This window comes from Cherax quadricarinatus, chromosome 14 (assembly GCF_038502225.1).
Source record: "Cherax quadricarinatus isolate ZL_2023a chromosome 14, ASM3850222v1, whole genome shotgun sequence".
Lineage (NCBI taxonomy): Eukaryota > Metazoa > Arthropoda > Malacostraca > Decapoda > Parastacidae > Cherax > Cherax quadricarinatus.
In genome coordinates, this window is record NC_091305.1 from 50,463,073 (window position 1) to 50,480,809 (window position 17,737).

The following is a 17,737-nucleotide window of genomic DNA, read 5'->3' on the forward strand; positions in this document are numbered from 1 at the left end:
AAGAATTGAGGGAATGATGTTTATCGATAGTGATAGGAATAGTATCGATATGTGAAAGAAGAGAAAGATCATGAGCTTGGGTAGAATTCTGGACTGTGATGATGCGCATACCACTCTTAAGAGCATGAAAGGAAATATCTCTACCTACGTGGCGTAGGAGCGCTTTGCCAATACTATGGTCAGAAAGATAGGCAGTAGAAGAAGTCGGTCTTAAAGTAAAGAATTTAGTCCATTGTGTGGTCTGAAATTGAGTGTGGAGAGGGAGTGCATGACGTGTCGGTCTTTTCTGAGTAGAATGGGAAGGTAACAAAGTAACATCATCAGGAGATTGTCGTTGGCGTTTATAAGTGGGACCAGAGTTGGTCCGACGTGGGATGGGCTGGCGATTCAAAAAGTGCCGCACCGTACAGGGAGAGGCCGGAAGCATAGTCAAAGGAGAGCGGAGGTCAGACAAATCGAAGGAGTCAGTTGAAACCCCGGCACCTGAAGCGGGTGACGAAACAGCACCAGCTAGAGGTACAGGGGCCTTAGGAGTGTCCAAAAGACGAGGCGAGGTCAGAACGGGGTGCGGTAACAATAAGGGGCCCGGGGGTAGTGGGGTCATGGATTTGGGACTCCATGGTTGGGTTACCTCTTTCTTTTTGTTTTTAAGAAAAAAAAAGAAAGAAGAAAATAAAAATAAAAAAAAGAATAAAACAAGGGGGGACCGGGGAGGGATAGTTCCTAGGAGGAATGAAAGGGCCAGAAATCTCCCTCCGTGCCCAAGAGGACCTCAGCACCGCAAGTAGCGCAGATGCAGCATGGAACCCGTGCTATACCCTACCCTTCATGCCAGTAAACCAGCAATCCGGGATAGCAACCTCACATCTGCCGAGCTACCTCGGTGGACAAAAGAGAGAGCGGCCGGATATCCACCACAAAGCATACCTCCTTCACCCACCACCCCCGGAATCCGAAAGGTGGCTTCCAGAGATTCACCCATCACCCGAAAGACACCGAAAGACACCTAAAGCCACCCTCCGGGATACCGGAGTGGGATCTGGACATCCCCAGGCGATCCAGATTCCACGGAAAACTACGCCACTGCCACTTACACTCACTCACCCATTTGACCATAAACAGAAATATCAATCTCAATCTTAAAATAATGAATCCTAACTAGTCATAAGTTGGCCTGTGATACTCCAATACTGAAACTATGTACTGTGCCAAAACAAAAGCATTCACATTGCTAAACTCACAAACTAGTATTTAGTCACTTAGCCATAATACCAACTTACCTCATAATTTGTAATATTTTAAATTTAAGAATTAATCAAAGTCTGCCTGAAATGCCTAGCCGTGCTAGGTGTTCTAGTGGTACACTCTGTAATTATTATTTTACTACATGTAAACCACACAATAACCAAATTCTGTAAACTCAGCATTGTAATCCTTATAGAGAATAAACTTTGAATTGAATTGAATTGAATTGAACCTCAACGGAATGGGATGGACCCCGGTACCCTTTCCCCTACCTAGGAACTAGCACACCTGTGGGAAAAATCCCAAAGGCCAAAAAGAGGAAGGGCAAAAGGGAGGGGTGGGGAGGAGGAGGAGGAAAGGAAAAAGGGGAGGATGGGATAGGGAAGGGGGGATTGGGGGGTAATTAGGTTCGGTCTGAGGAAGGAGATCGACAGTCTAATTCCTCAGACCAAGAGCCTCTTCCCCATGCCAAGGAGTCCCCCTTGAAGAGGAGATTATGGTAGAACACCTCTATAATTATATGTACTAATTGAAATTAATTTATACTTGAAGACTCATATTTGATTTGTACTTGAAGATTTTTTATATTTTATTTGTATGTGCAGTTTTTCCATTCATATTTTACTTGTAACTGAGGGCTTCCAGGAGTAAATATTTGTATTTGAATTTATATTTTTGGTAGTACAGTGGACCCTCGCCTAACTATATTAATCCGTTCCTGAGAGCTCATTGTTAGCCGAAATTATCGTTAGCCGAGTTAATTTTCCCCATAAGAAATAATGGAAATCCAATTAATCTGTTCCAGACAGCCAAAAGTGTTAAAATTTTTTTTTTTTTTTTCATGAAATATACATTTCCCCACAAAGAAAACAATAAGACATGCACAATAACTACATAAATAAATGTTAAAATGACACTTACCTTTATTGAAGAGTATTGATGAGTGATGAGACACTTTTTCTTGAACACTGGGATTTTCAGAGTGATACACCAGTAAAGACTTCACTTTGCAATCCCCACTAACATTACAACAAAACATGAGAGTTAGCCTGTCTTTCATAGGCTTGTGTCCTAGGAGTGCCTTTTCCTCCTGAGTAATGTAGGTCCTGTTTGGGATTTTCTTTCAGAACAGGCATTTCGTCAAAATTGAACACTTGTTGGGGGATGAATTTTTCAGCTTCGCCATGCCTTATCACACTGTGTATGCCACTACAATTCTTAAATCTCTCAAACCAACCTTTGCTGGCCTTAAATTCACCAATATGAGCACTAGCTCCAGGCATTTTTTCCTGTTCACCTGGGTGTAAGTTGACTGTTGTGGGTCACATCCTGGGGGACAAGATTAAGGACCCCAATGGAAATAAGTTACAGTCTTCAATGATGCACTGGCTTTCTTGGGTTATCCTGGGTGGCTAACCCTCTGGGGTTAATCGTTTCTTGGTAATTGTTTCACGTTAAGCCACACCAACAACACTCTCTCCACATCTTTGAGTAGTACAGCTGATGGTGGTGCAGCAACAGCTGACTGTGGTGCAGCAGCAGCTGACTGATCCAGCAACAGCTGACTGGTCCAGCAACAGCTGACTGTGGTGCAGCATCAGCTGACTGATCCAGCAACAGCTGACTGGTCCAGCAACAGTTGACTGTAGTGCAGCAACAGCTGACTGGTCCAGCAACAGCTGACTGGTCCAGCAACAGCTGACGGTGGTGCAGCAGCAGCTGACTGTGGAACGATAGTATTTCTCACCCTTTTTACCACAGGGTTGGCACTAGAAGCTTTCTTTGGGCCCATGGTGGCTTATTTAGCAGTTACAAGCACTATAAACAATGGAATAATACAAAATGTATCGAATGTATGCATGCAACCGGCCACCCTGGCTTGTAAACAATGACGGCAGGGCTGGATGGACAGGTTCAGGACGAGTCATGCTGGTCAGAAACAGCTAACAGTGGTGCAGCAGCAGCTGACCGTGGAGCAGCAGCAGCTGACCGTGGAGCAGCAGTAGCTGACTGTGGTGCAGCAGCAGCTCACTGTGGTGCAGCAGCAGCTGACAGTGGTTCAGCAACAGCTGACTGTGGTGCAGCAGCAGTTGACCATGGTGCAGCAGCAGCTGATCATGGTGCAGCAACAGCTGACTGGTCCAGCAACAGCTGACTGTGGTGCAGCAACAGCTGATGGTGGTGCAGCAACAGCTGACTGTGGCACAGCAGCAGCTGACTGTGGTGCAGCAGCAGCTGACATTGGTGCAGCAGCAGCTGACCGTGGTGCAGCAGCAGCTGACTGTGGTGCAGGAGCAGCTCACTGTGGTTCAGCAACAGCTGACTGTGGTGCAGCAGCAGTTCACCATGGTGCAGCAGCAGCTGACAGTAGTTCAGCAACAGCTGACTGTGGTGCAGCAACAGCTGATGGTGGTGCAGCAGACTGATGCAGCAACAGCTGACCGTGGTGCAGCAACACCTGACTGCTGTATGATAGTATTTATCACCCTTTTTACCACAGGGCTGGCACTAGAAGCTTTCTTTGGGCCCATGGTGGCTTATTTAGCAGTTACAAGCACTATTAACAATGGAATAATACAAAATGTATCGAATGTATGCATGCAACCATCTACTCTGGCTTGTAAACAATGATGGCAAGGCAGCTGAAGCGCTCAGGCTGGACAGACAGGTTTGGGAGGAATCAAGTTGGGCGAGTTTTTTATCGTCAAGTGGGCCAAAATTTTTACACTCAAATGCTTCATTAGGCGGATTTAACATTATGTGATGCGTTCGTTAGGCGAGGGTCCACTGTACAGTGGAACTCCAGTTTTCGTATGGTCCACATATCTTATAATTCGGAATTAGAACACTTTTTTGGGCTAAGTTTTGGTCCAAATTTCATACCTTCATCTGGAAATCGTACGTATCGGACATGTCTGCCCGCCTGGGATGCCACCAGTCTGGCTCTGTCACTGGTTGAGTGAGCATTCATCCAAAACATTTCACAATTTTTGTCCTTGTTTATTGGTTGTGACTGTGAAATAAGTCACCAAGGGTCCAAAGAAAGTTCCTAGTACTAGCTCTATGGTAAAGAAGGTGAAAAACATGATAAAATTCAAGAAAGAGATTGTAGAATAATATGAGTGGTATATGTTTAGCCAACAAGAGTCTTCAATAAAGGTATGTAATGGAAACATAAACATACGCAGTATAATGTGATCCTTTACTAATAGCGTTTCACCCACGCAGTGGGCTTTATCAAGTCACGAACAGATCTACCTGGGTGAAACATATGTGAGTATTAATAGGATGAGAATGCTGGGTCAGGTGGAGAAAGCTGCATGTGACAATCTTCTAAGTAGAGTGACAGAGTCTAAAAACTTGGGTAGCTTTTAAAAGAGAGTGGATAGGTATATGAGTAGACCTGCAGCGTTCCTTGATTCTTATGTTCTTATGTGGGATAGTGATGAAGAAGTTTCTTGGCAAGAGGTTCAGCTATGTTGCAGAAGCCGTTGTTCTGGTTGAAGTTGTTGGATGTACAGATAAGTGATGATTAAGGATTGTGCAAGACAGGTATACAATACCGACAAGATGAAAGTTAAGACACTTGTGCAACATCTGGTTATCTTTATTGTAAACGTTTCGCCATCCAGTGGCTTTATCAATACAATTTCTTGGATATAATTACAAAACAGAAGAACTATATACAAAAGATGAGGTAATCAGTCCCTCAGCCTTGGAGGTGGTGTTTACAACACCGTGGTTGTAGAGATTCTGAAGCACAGGTAAACAAGCAAGCAAGCAAGTGCAGGTAAGATCCCAATGGGATGAGCGGGGAAGACGGGACAGACGAAGAATAGCGCTGGAGAGGAGTGTTCTTAGTCGTAGAAATAGAGCAAGGGCTTGACCCAGCAGCTAAGGCGATCGTGGGACAGACTTGGAGAAAAAACGGGAAGAGAGCAAGCTGTGTATGCAACAGTCTCGTGGTAGGTGAGGTCTTTGAGTCTTGAGAGCTGGAAGTTTCCAGGTCGCAGGAGAGGGCAGGCAGGTAGGACCATCAGAGGGCAAATGGCTCCACTGCAAACCTGCCTCCTCACCTACTAAAATAACCTCCCACATGTCTGCTGCCCTCTGATGGTCCTACCTGCCTGCCCTCTCCTGCGACCTGGAAACTTCCAGCTCTCAAGACTCAAAGACCTCACCTACCACGAGACTGTTGCATACACAGCTTGCTCTCTTCCCGTTTTTTCTCCAAGTCTGTCCCACGATCGCCTTAGCTGCTGGGTCAAGCCCTGGCTCTATTTCTACGACTAAGAACACTCCTCTCCAGCACTATTCTTCGTCTGTCCCGTCTTCCCCGCTCATCCCATTGGGATCTTACCTGCACTTGCTTGCTTGCTTGCTTGTTTACCTGTGCTTCAGAATCTCTACAACCACGGTGTTGTAAACACCACCTCCAAGGCTGAGGGACTGATTACCTCATCTTTTGTATATAGTTCTTCTGTTTTCTAATTATATCCAAGAAATTGTATTGATAAAGCCACTGGATGGCGAAACGTTTACAATAAAGATAGCCAGATGTTGCACAAGTGTCTTAACCTTCATGATTAAGGATTCTTCAGTACTGAGTGTTGTCTTCTCTGGAGATAAGTCTTGAATTTCTGTAGTTGATTAAATGGTTGTGTGAATTTCGGTGTTGAACACAGGCATTCCCTGGATCGTCATATCTGCCTGCGTACTGGTGCTCTGAAATAAGCGTGCAGAGATCTCTGGATGTTTCGCCAATATATAATTTGCTGCAGTCATTACAAGGGATTGTGTATACCCCTGCAGAGGATTGAAGCTTGTCCTATCTATTACTGGTAATGTCCTTGATGGTGGTGGATGTGGAGGTAGATGAGTACTTGGAATGAGGTTTTGGAAAAGATGTTGGAAACGTATTTGGCAATGGAGTTGGTGGGGAGAACTATGTATCTCTTCTCGGCAGTGTCTTCTCTGGGTGTGTTGAAGATGTTTAATGCCTGTCGTCTGCATTGTCTGATGAAGTGACGAGGGTAGTGAAGTTTGGAAAATACTTGTTCAATTATAGTGCATTCTGAGTGCGCACAGGAAAAAGCCTATAATTACACCACATTTAGTTTTGGTGTTGTGGTGAAAGTAGAAGTGGAGAAGATTGTGTTGGTTGGTAGGTTTTTGAAAGACTTTAAAACAAAGTTCATGGTCAGCTTTGCAGAGAAGAGCATCAAGGAAAGGAAGAGTGTTGTCGACTTCTTCTTCTGAGTGCACACAGAAAAAAGCCTATAATTACACCACGTTTAGTTTTAGTGCTGTTGTGAGAGTAGAAGTGGAGAAGATTATGTTGGTTGGTAGGTTTTCAATGGACTTTAAAACAAAGTTCATGGTCAGCTTTGCAGAGAAGAACATCAAGGAAAGGAAGAGTGTTCTCGACTTCGTCTTCAAGTGTGAAGAAGTCGACAACACTCTTCCTTTCCTTGATGTTTTTCTCTGCAAAGCTGACCATGAACTTTATTTTAAAGTCTATCGAAAACCTACCAACCAACACGATCTTCTCCACTTCTACTCTCACCATGACACCAAAACTAAATGCAGTGTAATTATAGGCTTTTCCTGTGAGCACTCAGAATCTGCAGCAATGAGTTCCTTCAGGAAGAATGCACTATAATTGAACAAGTATTTTCCAAACTTCACTATCCTCGTCACTTCATCAGACAATGCAGATGACGGGCATTAAACATCTTCAACACACCCAGAGAAGACACTGCAGATTAGAGATACATAGTCCTCCCCACCAACTCCATTGCCAAACATGTTTCCAACATCTTTTCCAAAACCTCATTCCAAGTATCTACCTCCACATCCACCACCATCAAGGACATTACCAGTAATAGACAGGACAAGCTTCAATCCTCTGCAGGGGTATACACAATCCCTTGTAATGACTGCAGCAAAGTATATGTTGGCAAAACATCCAGAAGCCTCCAAACACGTATTTCAAAACACCAGTACGCAGGCAGATCTGACGATCCAAGGAATGCCTGTGTTCAACACCAAAATTCACACAACCATTTAATCAACTACAGAAATGCAAGACTTATCGCCAGAGAAGACAACACTCAATACCGAAGAATCCTGGAATCATCACTTATCTGTATATCCAACAACTTCAACCTGAACAATGGCTTCTATAACATAGCTGAATCTCTTGCCAAGAAACTTCTTCATTGCTATCCCACATAAGAACACACGGATCAAGGAACACTGCAGAAGGTCTACTAATATACTTATCCAATCTCTTTTAAAAGCTACCCAAGTCTTTAGACTCTGTCACTCTACTCGGAAGACTGTCATATGCAGCTTTCTCCACCTGACCCAGCATTCTCATCCTATATATACTCACCGCGATCATAAAGTCACTTAAAAATAACTTGGGGAATCTGTCTCACGTCCCACCATTATTGTACAAGCGAGCAGCCCTTGCCCTTTTGCATGCTATTACATTACTTTTTAACAAGTCACTAGAAACTAGCACTTTCCCGACACTACTCAAGACAGCAAGGGTTACACCAATACATAAAGGTGGTGACCCTACAGACGTAAGCAACTATAGGCCAATATCAAATTTACCATTGCTATCCAAAATCTTCGAGAAACTCGTGCACAGGAGACTATATTCATTTATAACATCACAAAACATACTCAACCCCTGCCAATTTGGATTCAGGAAAAATAAAAGCACTAATGATGCAATTATAAAAACGCTAGACCTGCTTTACACAGCATTGGAAAATAAGGAATATCCACTAGGAATTTTTCTTGACCTAAGAAAAGCATTTGACACAGTAGACCATGGCATCCTACTCCACAAACTTGACCACTATGGTATAAGAGGCCATGCGCTTGCATATTTTAAATCCTACCTTTCTAATAGGTATCAGTATGTCACCATTAAAGACACAGCCTCATTAATATGGCCACTTGATACTGGAGTTCCGCAGGGAAGTGTCCTTGGACCCCTGCTCTTCCTCATTTACATCAATGATCTTCCAAACATATCCCAACACCTGAAACCCATTCTCTTTGCTGACGACACGACTTATGTCATCTCCCACCCTAATCTTGCCGCCCTCAACAATATTGTTAACAAGGAGCTGCTCAAAATATCGACTTGGATGACAGCCAATAAACTTACATTTAACACTGGCAAAAACCTACTATATTATGTTTGGTAGAAGAGCAGGTGTTGTGCAACTTAACATTAAGATCTACAACACTCTAAGTGCCAGACATAATGAGGGCAAATTCCTTGGCCTATACCTCGACAACAACCTAAATTTCAGTACCCATATCCAACACATAACAAAAAAAGTATCCAAAACGGTGGGGATCCTCTCCAAGATATGATACTACGTGCCGCAAACTGCCCTTCTCACACTATACCATTCACTTATATATCCATACCTCACCTATGCTATCTATGCTTGGGGTTCAACTGCAGCAACACACCTAAAGCCAATAATAACCCAACAAAAAGCTGCAGTAAGAATAATCACTAAATCCCATCCCTGGCAATACACCCCCCCAACTCTTTATAGATCTAAACTTACTCCCTGTTCAGAACATCCACACTTACTACTGTGCAATCTATATCTACAGAACCTTAAATTCCAATATTAACCTTGGCCTAAAATGCTTTTTTGATAGTTGTGACAGGATCCACAGGCATAACACCAGACACAAACATCTCTATGACATTCCCTGCGTTCGACTAAACCTTTACAAAAATTCAATGTATTTCAAAGGACCTAAAATCTGGAACACCTTACCTGAAAACTCTAGAACTGCAGACACATTCATCACTTTCAAAACTACAGTTAGAAAACATCTTATCTCCCTGATACACCACGACAACTAACTACATGATAACCACCTGGTGGTTCACAATTACACTCACTCACCCACTGACTATAAACCCAGAAATACTAATCTTAATCTTAAAATAATAAATCTTAACTAGTCATAAGTTTGCCTATGATACTCCCATATAGACACTTTGTATTGTGCCAAAACAAAAGCATTCACATTGCTAAACTCATAAATTATGATGTAGTCACTTAGCCTTAATACCATAATCTGTAAGGATTTAATGTTAAGAATTAATCTAAGTCTGCCCGAAATGCCTAGCCAGGCTAGGCTAGTGGCCCCCTCTGTAATTAGTATTTTATAACATGTAAACCACACAATACCCAAAACCTGTAAACCCCACATTGTAACCCTTATAGAGAATAAACTTGAACATATGTTTCATCCAGGTAGATCTGTTTGTGACTTGATAAAGCCCACTGCGTGGGTGAAACGTTGTAAATAAAGGATCACATTATACTGCATATGTGTTTATATTTCCATTTTGTCAGTATTTTATACCATTTATGTCCATAGGTATGTAATGTTCATTTATCATTAAAATTAGTCATTTATATTTATTTCTCATTGTTTTCTGTATGTAAAACTATAGTTATTCTTTAAAAAATGTATTTTCTGTTAATATTTTTGGGTGTCTGGAACGGACTAATTGTATTTACATTATTTATGGGAAATATTAATTCGGTGTTCATATGTTTCAGATGTAGACTGACCTGGAAAGGATTAAGTACAAAAGCCAGAGTTCCACTGTATACTTATAATTGTAGTCTTGGGATGACCCCCACCCCTCCTTCCTTCCACTCTGATTTATACACCCTCTGCTCTTCCTGTTCTGCACCATTCACTCTAAATGTCCAAACCACCTCAACAACACTTCTTCAGCCATCTAAATCATACCAGTAGTATCCCGATAGTATATATGCCATAACCAGCTGTCCATATAGGATGTATTTGCTGCAGTTTGAGGGTTAATTACTATGAAGTTCACACATCATGGTTACACTTCCTAATCTCTCACTCCTTCCCTTACAGTCTTGACACCATCAGACCTCATTGTTGCTGCCTCTCAGTTAAGGTTGAATAACATACAAATACTGTACATCAAATTCTGAGGTTTGCAATAACATAAAACTCTGACTTGATAGCTACAGTATAGTATATAAAGGAATCAAACTGAAGTTTAAAAATAACTAATGCCCACATCTTTACCACAGCACCACAAACAAGTGCAGGGACTGTGGTAAATGTTTACAATAGCACAACAACCAAGTGTAGTGACTATGGTAAATATTCACCACAGCACGATAAACAAGTGCAATAACTGGTAAATGTTTACCACAGCACCACAACCAAGTGCGATGACTGTGGCAAATGTTTACCACAGCACCACAACCAAGTGTGATGACTGTGGTAAATGTTTACCACAGCACCACAACCAAGTGTGATGACTGTGGTAAATGTTTACCACAGCACCACAACCAAGTGTGATGACTGTGGTAAATGTTTACCACAGCACCACAACCAAGTGTGATGACTGTGGTAAATGTTTACCACAGCACCATAACAGGTTTAGTGACTGTAGTAAATTTTTTAAATATGTAAAATGTTCCAGAGATAGTCAAATAGTTTTTTTTAAGGATTGCTTTTACCACTGAAAACTTACAAACATTTTAATACCGAATACTTATGATTTCTCCATGAAGCTGACTATTCAATTCTGGAATATTTTCCTGCCATATAAATAGATATATATATACTGTTATATATGACAACCAGGTCAAGCAGTTACCTAGTTTTGTAGAGTTCTGCTGTTGACCTGAAGTTGATTCTAAGATAAAAGAATTAATATAATCATGTTTGGTAGTTATACAAAACACAACTCAAATTTATAAATAATAGACAAAAGTGGCTATTGAAAAGCCAAGATTTTTTAAAATTATAGATTGAGATCAATTCTGCAAACACTAGACTAATTTCTTGAGAACTGATGTATTCCATTCAATAGAACTATATTATAAAAATGGTTTTACATACTAGACAAATTTTTGTATATATGCTGTTGACTATCCAGCAATATTAAAACATTTAAATTTAGGTGATTTTAAACTAGAACAGAAAATAAAATTGTTATGAATTATTAAGGAGATATAATGCAAGATACAATAAAGAAGTTATCATTACAGAAATGTACAATGCATGAATAAATTTCCAATATTAATTTATAAATGCAGAACATTATATGTACATAATTAATTTATAAACTGAATATTAATTTTATGTCATCTTACTGCTGGTTTAATATTTTCTATCATTTAATAAAATTAATTTTGTTTTGATAAGGATTGTACATTTTTGGCAAAGAAAAAAGAGGTCATGCAAACCATAACACAAAATTGCATTGCAGAAAATAAAAACTTATAATTTATGCAGAACCAACCCAACCCACAAACAAGAGAAGAATTGTGAAAGCAAGATAACAAAATGCGTGTCAAAACCTTATTTCATATGCAAATTTATATTTAACAGAGTAAATCTATAAAGACAATACTGTATATACTGAACAGAGAATAAACTTGTAAATCCATGATAAATTAAAAAAAGACATGTATGAAGTCCTGAGCACGAGAATTAAAATTGTTTCTGCTGTTGGGACCTTGAGATGTCCACCTGGAATATGCCATAACCAATTCCCTATATAACTTCTCATAGCCCAATTTCAATGTTATAAGTACTATTGTGATCAGTTTAGTCTTCACCCTCTACTCGCCTATCACTGATCTCATGTTATGGTACACAGGGGCCACCTGGGGTACCCACCTGGTTACAGTGGTCAACCTCTTTCTATTGTCTCAATACCTGTACTTCCATCTTCTCTATATATAGAGAATTTTTCTACTGGCTACCAGTCTTGTCTCACAGTGATTGCCAATGTATCATATTTTTACTAGAATACTATTCACATTAATATTGAAAAAATTAATATTCTATTTTGCATTTTACTTGAGTTTACATGCCATAACTTTCAAAAAGGTGACTCAGGCATGAGAACTTGACTGATCAGAGATTTAGATGGCCTGGGGAAAGTTGGCTGTTGACTCTGGCTCAACATGACATATGCTATAGTGACCCTTATAACCACTACTGACTGACCCATAGCTGTAGGCTGATTAACCATAAACAGATGACATGCACCTGCCCACCATTCAGTCACATAACCATCTCCAAACACTTCTTTATCAACAAACAAGAAAACAAGTAACTTAAGGCATGATAAAATTCTTCCTTGTCACACTATTTTAAATGAGAAAATTGTATAGTGAAATATATGAATGGCTTTAGCTAATATAACAGATGACCCACATTTGTCTACTGCACAATTCAGTTACATAACCATCTCCAAATACTTCTACATGCACATACAAGAGAAACAAAGAATTTAAGGTAGAGTAAAAGTCATTCTAGCTACTTTTTTTTTTTTCATATTTTATACAGATAAGATTGCATGTTCAATTTATAGCAGTTATTGCTCACATATTAGCCATCTTTGTTTTCTCTGTCTCTGCAAGGAATAGACAATGCTTGTATACTGCTTCAAACACTAACTTCCCTGGGCCTTAGTAAGTTTTTATTTAAGATGTGAGTACATGACATACATTTCTAGATCATTAGAAACATCAACAACGTATGGTGTCAAAAACTTCACTATTTTTTACACAATCAGAAATTTTAATAAAATTATTTGACTTTTTTAATGTGTAATGAGGTTCTACTGTACCTCATGATATTCTGGTGATGATGCCTAATCTACCTGCCCCCATCCACAGCATTAATGGCTAGCCATGTGAGAACTGTATCCTAGTAAACTCTGAACTCATCCTCAGGAATGAACTCTGAATGCTTCCCAGGGGAGGTGGCTCCCCTGTGTCTCTCTGGTCAGCTGTAGAATGACCCCCTAAAATGAGGCAGTTTGAAACAACCTGCATGCCTGTAGCCACAGCAGCTGGGACTCTCTAACAGACATTATTATTCATGTGCTCCTTCTCCAGTATGAAGATCCCCCTCTGCGCTATTTCTGGCACAATCTTCAGGTGTCCGATGAAACCCCCCTTTCCCTCTTCAGGCTCCAACTGTAGTTTGTTTAATTTGTTTTACCACTTCTACTTAACAGCTGCTTCTATTTCTGGGTGCTGGTGGTATGATTCCTAGTAGACTCTCCAGGGCTTGTCAGTAAAAAAACTGAAGAGAAACTCAGAGTTCTGCCACTTCTCCTAGTTGTGGTGTTTGTGAGTACCAATTGGTAGTGGGCAAGTGTACATGCCTCAGGTGACACTTAACACTACAACATTAGAACTACAATGATTGAGTGAAGGCAATGGAGGCTCAATTCAGTACATTTGTGTATATGTACATGTATAAGACTGTACTGGGCTACAAGAGGCTGGAAATACTTGTGGCATATTTCAGGTTGATCCCAAGGACCTCTGATGCAGTAGCAGGTCTTTCAGAAAAGTGAGCTTTAATGAGCCAGAGTTCAACTAGAAACAAATCAAAGAGAGAAAACCCATTGAAATAATTACAGAAAGTGAGAAAACTATTAATACATGTTGAAAAAATAAAAAAAACTAGAGCTATACGAGGCATTAACCTAGATCCTAAAGAAATGTCAAATGAATTCCACAACTCTGGACAATAATCAAGGTTTATCGCCATGAGGCTGGTAAGTAAGATACATGTACAACAGTTGGGTATTACTATGTTGAAACATTTTGCCTATACAGTAGGTTTATTCAATTGAATACAGAGTAGACAGCAGAAGCAGAAAAGAGCTAAAGTTGATGTGATCATTCTATCAACCTTGATGTAGCAGTCTTGAGGTGGTCAGTCCCTCAGCCTGGAGAAACATTCAGCTTCATAGTCTTGAACAATGTGTAGCTGAAGTATGAGGATAGAGCCTTTTTATACTCATGCTTTAGCTTCACACTGTTCAAGACTGTGAAGCTGAATGTTTCTACAGGCTGAGGTATTGGCCAGTTCAAAACTATTACTTCTAAGTTGATGGACTGATCACATCATCTTTACCTCCACTGATTCTGCTGTTACCTCTGGATTCAAGTGAAGAAGCTTATTATATGGGCAAAACACATCTACACTAAAGATACACACCTGCTGAACATGTATCTTATACACACCTGTTGAACATGTGTCTTCTGCATCTGCTTGTCAGTATTTTATACCATTACAATTATCTCCATAAAGATAAATTGGCTGACAAATGAAAAAGCAGCAATTGTTGTGCCAATTAATAATAAAAAAAAGATGATAGGAAAGACATTAAAGTGACAGACCTGTCTAATAATGAATATAATTATCAAGACATTGAAAAAACTCTCAAAATGAGTAAAACACGAAGAGTAACAACTTGTTAATTTTTTCACTGTCTCTTGCATAAATCTACATTACTGATGCCAGTGTTGCTCATGTATATCTATGTTTTAAGCACAGCTCCCTCAAATATACTGTGAGTGGTAAATTTTGGCCTAGCCAAGAGAGAATGAGTTTGTGGTGTGTGTGCACAGTATAAAACCATCCTGCTCTGAGGTATTTTCTAGGATGGTTTTTATTGCTTTATTGGCTGTTTTTTGGTATCAATTGATAGTGCAGAAGACACTACTAAAATAGAAATGATTTGGGTGAATTTCAGGACAGAAAGTAGTATGAAATAGGACTCAAAACAGTGGAATTATTTTATTTTTTTTTACAATTTTCCTGAGGAAGAGTAAGGCCCTTCTAAACCCATCTGTTTAATGTGTTTTTATCAAGTCTGCATAATTCCATAAGGTTTCCATCAAATTTAGCATTTTTAATGTCATTGCCTTCAGAAAAAGCTTCTCTATCATTTCAGAGGATTATTTTTTTTTAAGTCCCAACATTATCAGCACTTTTATTTTCATGAGTCCTGACAGTGAAGGGGTTAATAGATCTGAGCTCCATCATCTTGAAAAGAATATCCTTTTAAATAAGCTTGCTGGTGAAGGATTCTTGATTCATACAGACAAATCCTCAGTAACAGCTGCCACAAGGCATGATATCCAACATACAGCAAATATTAAATAATATTTTTTTATCATCATTCATATAATTTCATAATGTCATTTATGTTTACTTTAAACAATTAACCTTTACTCATAAATAATTGCCCTATAAATACTACTTCAATGATTTTAAATCATTCTATAATAATCTTGGAAGAAAAATTATCAAAAAATCTTAACAACTAGGAGAAGACTTTAAATATTTATTTAACTAAATAATACAGTGGAACCTCTGGTCACGAATGCTTCCGAATATGAACCAATCAGTTTATGACCTTACAATTCGCCAAATTTTTGCATCTGGTCACAAACACATAATTGGGTGCTGAACAAACACAGCCACGCCAATTTTCACATTCCGCACCATTTGATATTGTCGTCTCTCATTTCTGTAACGTTTGATGCGAAGGAAAAGACAAGTCACATTAGATTGGTTTATGATGAAGTTAGGTCTACCAGCTAAATGAGAGAAAACACCTGAAGGAGAACGTCCCTCCATCACGGAGGCAGAATCTTCCTCAAAACAGTAACCTCCTCCCCACTTATCTTCCTCCTCATTTCCCTCATTCCAAAAATCGACTCATGCAAGGTTAGTTTTCTTGGTTGTTTACGGTATGTTTTTCCTGTTATTTAAGGTCTTTTCTCTATTAAACTGTGCATTATTTTGTATAATTAAGGATTTTTCAAACTTTGATTATTTTTTCCATGCTTAAAACTCTTTAAAAAAAAAAATTGTTTAAGCAAACAGTTCATAGGGGTCTAAAATGGACTCGTGCAACCTTAGTTTTCTCCGTTGTTCAAGGTTTTCTTAGTGTTATTCAAGGTTTTTACATTTATTTTGCTATTACACTGTACATTTGATGGTACAATTAATTATTTTTGTGCTTAAAATCTTACAAAAACAATGTTTACATACAGTTCACAGGGGTCTGGAACAGATTAATTGTATTTACATACAATCCAATGGGAAAATTAGGTTCGGGTCACAACCAAAGTTTTGGAATGAATTATGGTCGAGACCAGAAGTTTCACTGTACTGACAAAACAGAATGTTAATTTACAAAAAAAAATTGTGCTTGATGCAGCTCAATAGTATATATGCTTAATGTGACTTGTTAGTGTGAGGTTATATTATATGCTACACTACATACATTGAATGTATGAACATGTATAATACTAAGCAGTTTGCTCTTCTCACCTAAACAAATTTTCAGAGGCCCAGGGATTATAGTACAGTGGAACCTCGGTTTTAGTTTTTAATTCGTTCCAGAGAGTCTGACAAAAACCAAATTCAAAGAAAACTAAAGCAATATTTCCCATAAGAAATAATGTAAGTCCAATTAATCTGTTCCAGACACCCAAAAATATTAACAAAAAATACATTTTATGGAGAATAACTATAGTTTTACATACAGAAAACAACGAGAAATAAATATAAAGCACTAATTTTAATGGATACGTGAACATTTAAATCAGTTTTACCTTTACTGAAGACTCTTGTTGGTGTATGGAAGACGGCGAGGAGGGGAAAGGGAGGAGAGTTTATTGTTTGGAAGGGGAATCCCCTTCCATAAAGAGTTTAGGTATCAAGTCCCTACCCGGGGCTACTTTGCTTCTTTGTCTTTTACTGGCACTAGGACCAGACTCACCAGCTTGAGAGTCATTGTACCCCTGTAGCACAAAAAATCTGTCCAGAGAGGTCTGTTTCTGGCATTTCTTTAAGAGTTGTCTAAAATGGGACACAGCATTATCATTGAATATGTTGCAGACAAGGCTTGCAACAGCTGCCTTAGGATGATAATTCTCCACAAAACTTTTGTACTTTTCTATGAGTTCTTTTTTGAATTCTATTGTGTTTCTCACCTTTATCAAAGGGCTGGCACTCGGAACTTTCTTTGGCCCTATGGTGGCTTATTTAGCTGTCGCACTCAATAAACAAGCACAAAAACAATCACTTATTACGAAATGTTTCGTATGAACGCACAGAGTAATGTTCACTCGACAAGAAACAAAGCCAGACTGACTCAGAATGCATGCGTGGGATACTTTGTGTGGGCACGGGAACGTGGACATGTTCAGTATGGTGGATGAAAACCAAGGTGATGAACAAAAACTGGGACAATATTTTGACAAAAAAAGTCATTGAAAACCAAATTTAATGAAAACCAGGGCAAACGAAAACCAAAGTTCCACTGTATGTAGAAAAATGATTGGGCTATTCTACCAACCTCTGCGTGTGTTACAGTGCTATCAGTCTTGAATAAAATCTCTGATCTATGTGATAGTACTGGAGATTTATGTTTCAATATTTTCTCTTTTTTGAAGATGCTGTGAGTGAGTGAGAGAGTGAGAGAGTGAGAGAGTGAGAGAGTGAGAGAGTGAGAGAGTGAGAGAGTGAGAGAGTGAGAGAGTGTGAGTGTGTGTGTGTGTGTGTGTGTGTGTGTGTGTGTGTGTGTGTGTGAGTGTGAGTGTGTGTGTGT

General features: G+C 39.4%; 1 protein-coding gene across 12 annotated transcripts in view; it reads right to left on the reverse strand.

Moving 5' to 3' along the window:
• The window catches only part of LOC128698394 (adenylate cyclase type 1), a 1,819,232-nt gene that overhangs the window by 945,747 nt on the left and 855,748 nt on the right, over positions 1-17,737 (reverse strand). For 8 of the 12 annotated variants that reach the window (XM_070085006.1, XM_070085008.1, XM_070085012.1 and 5 more), the window contains one exon: positions 10,955-10,993. The exons of the other annotated variants lie outside the window; for them this stretch is intronic. In XM_070085006.1, the coding sequence (XP_069941107.1) occupies positions 10,955-10,993 (39 nt within the window). The remainder of the gene's footprint in view (positions 1-10,954; positions 10,994-17,737) is intronic. 12 annotated transcript variants of the gene reach the window in all.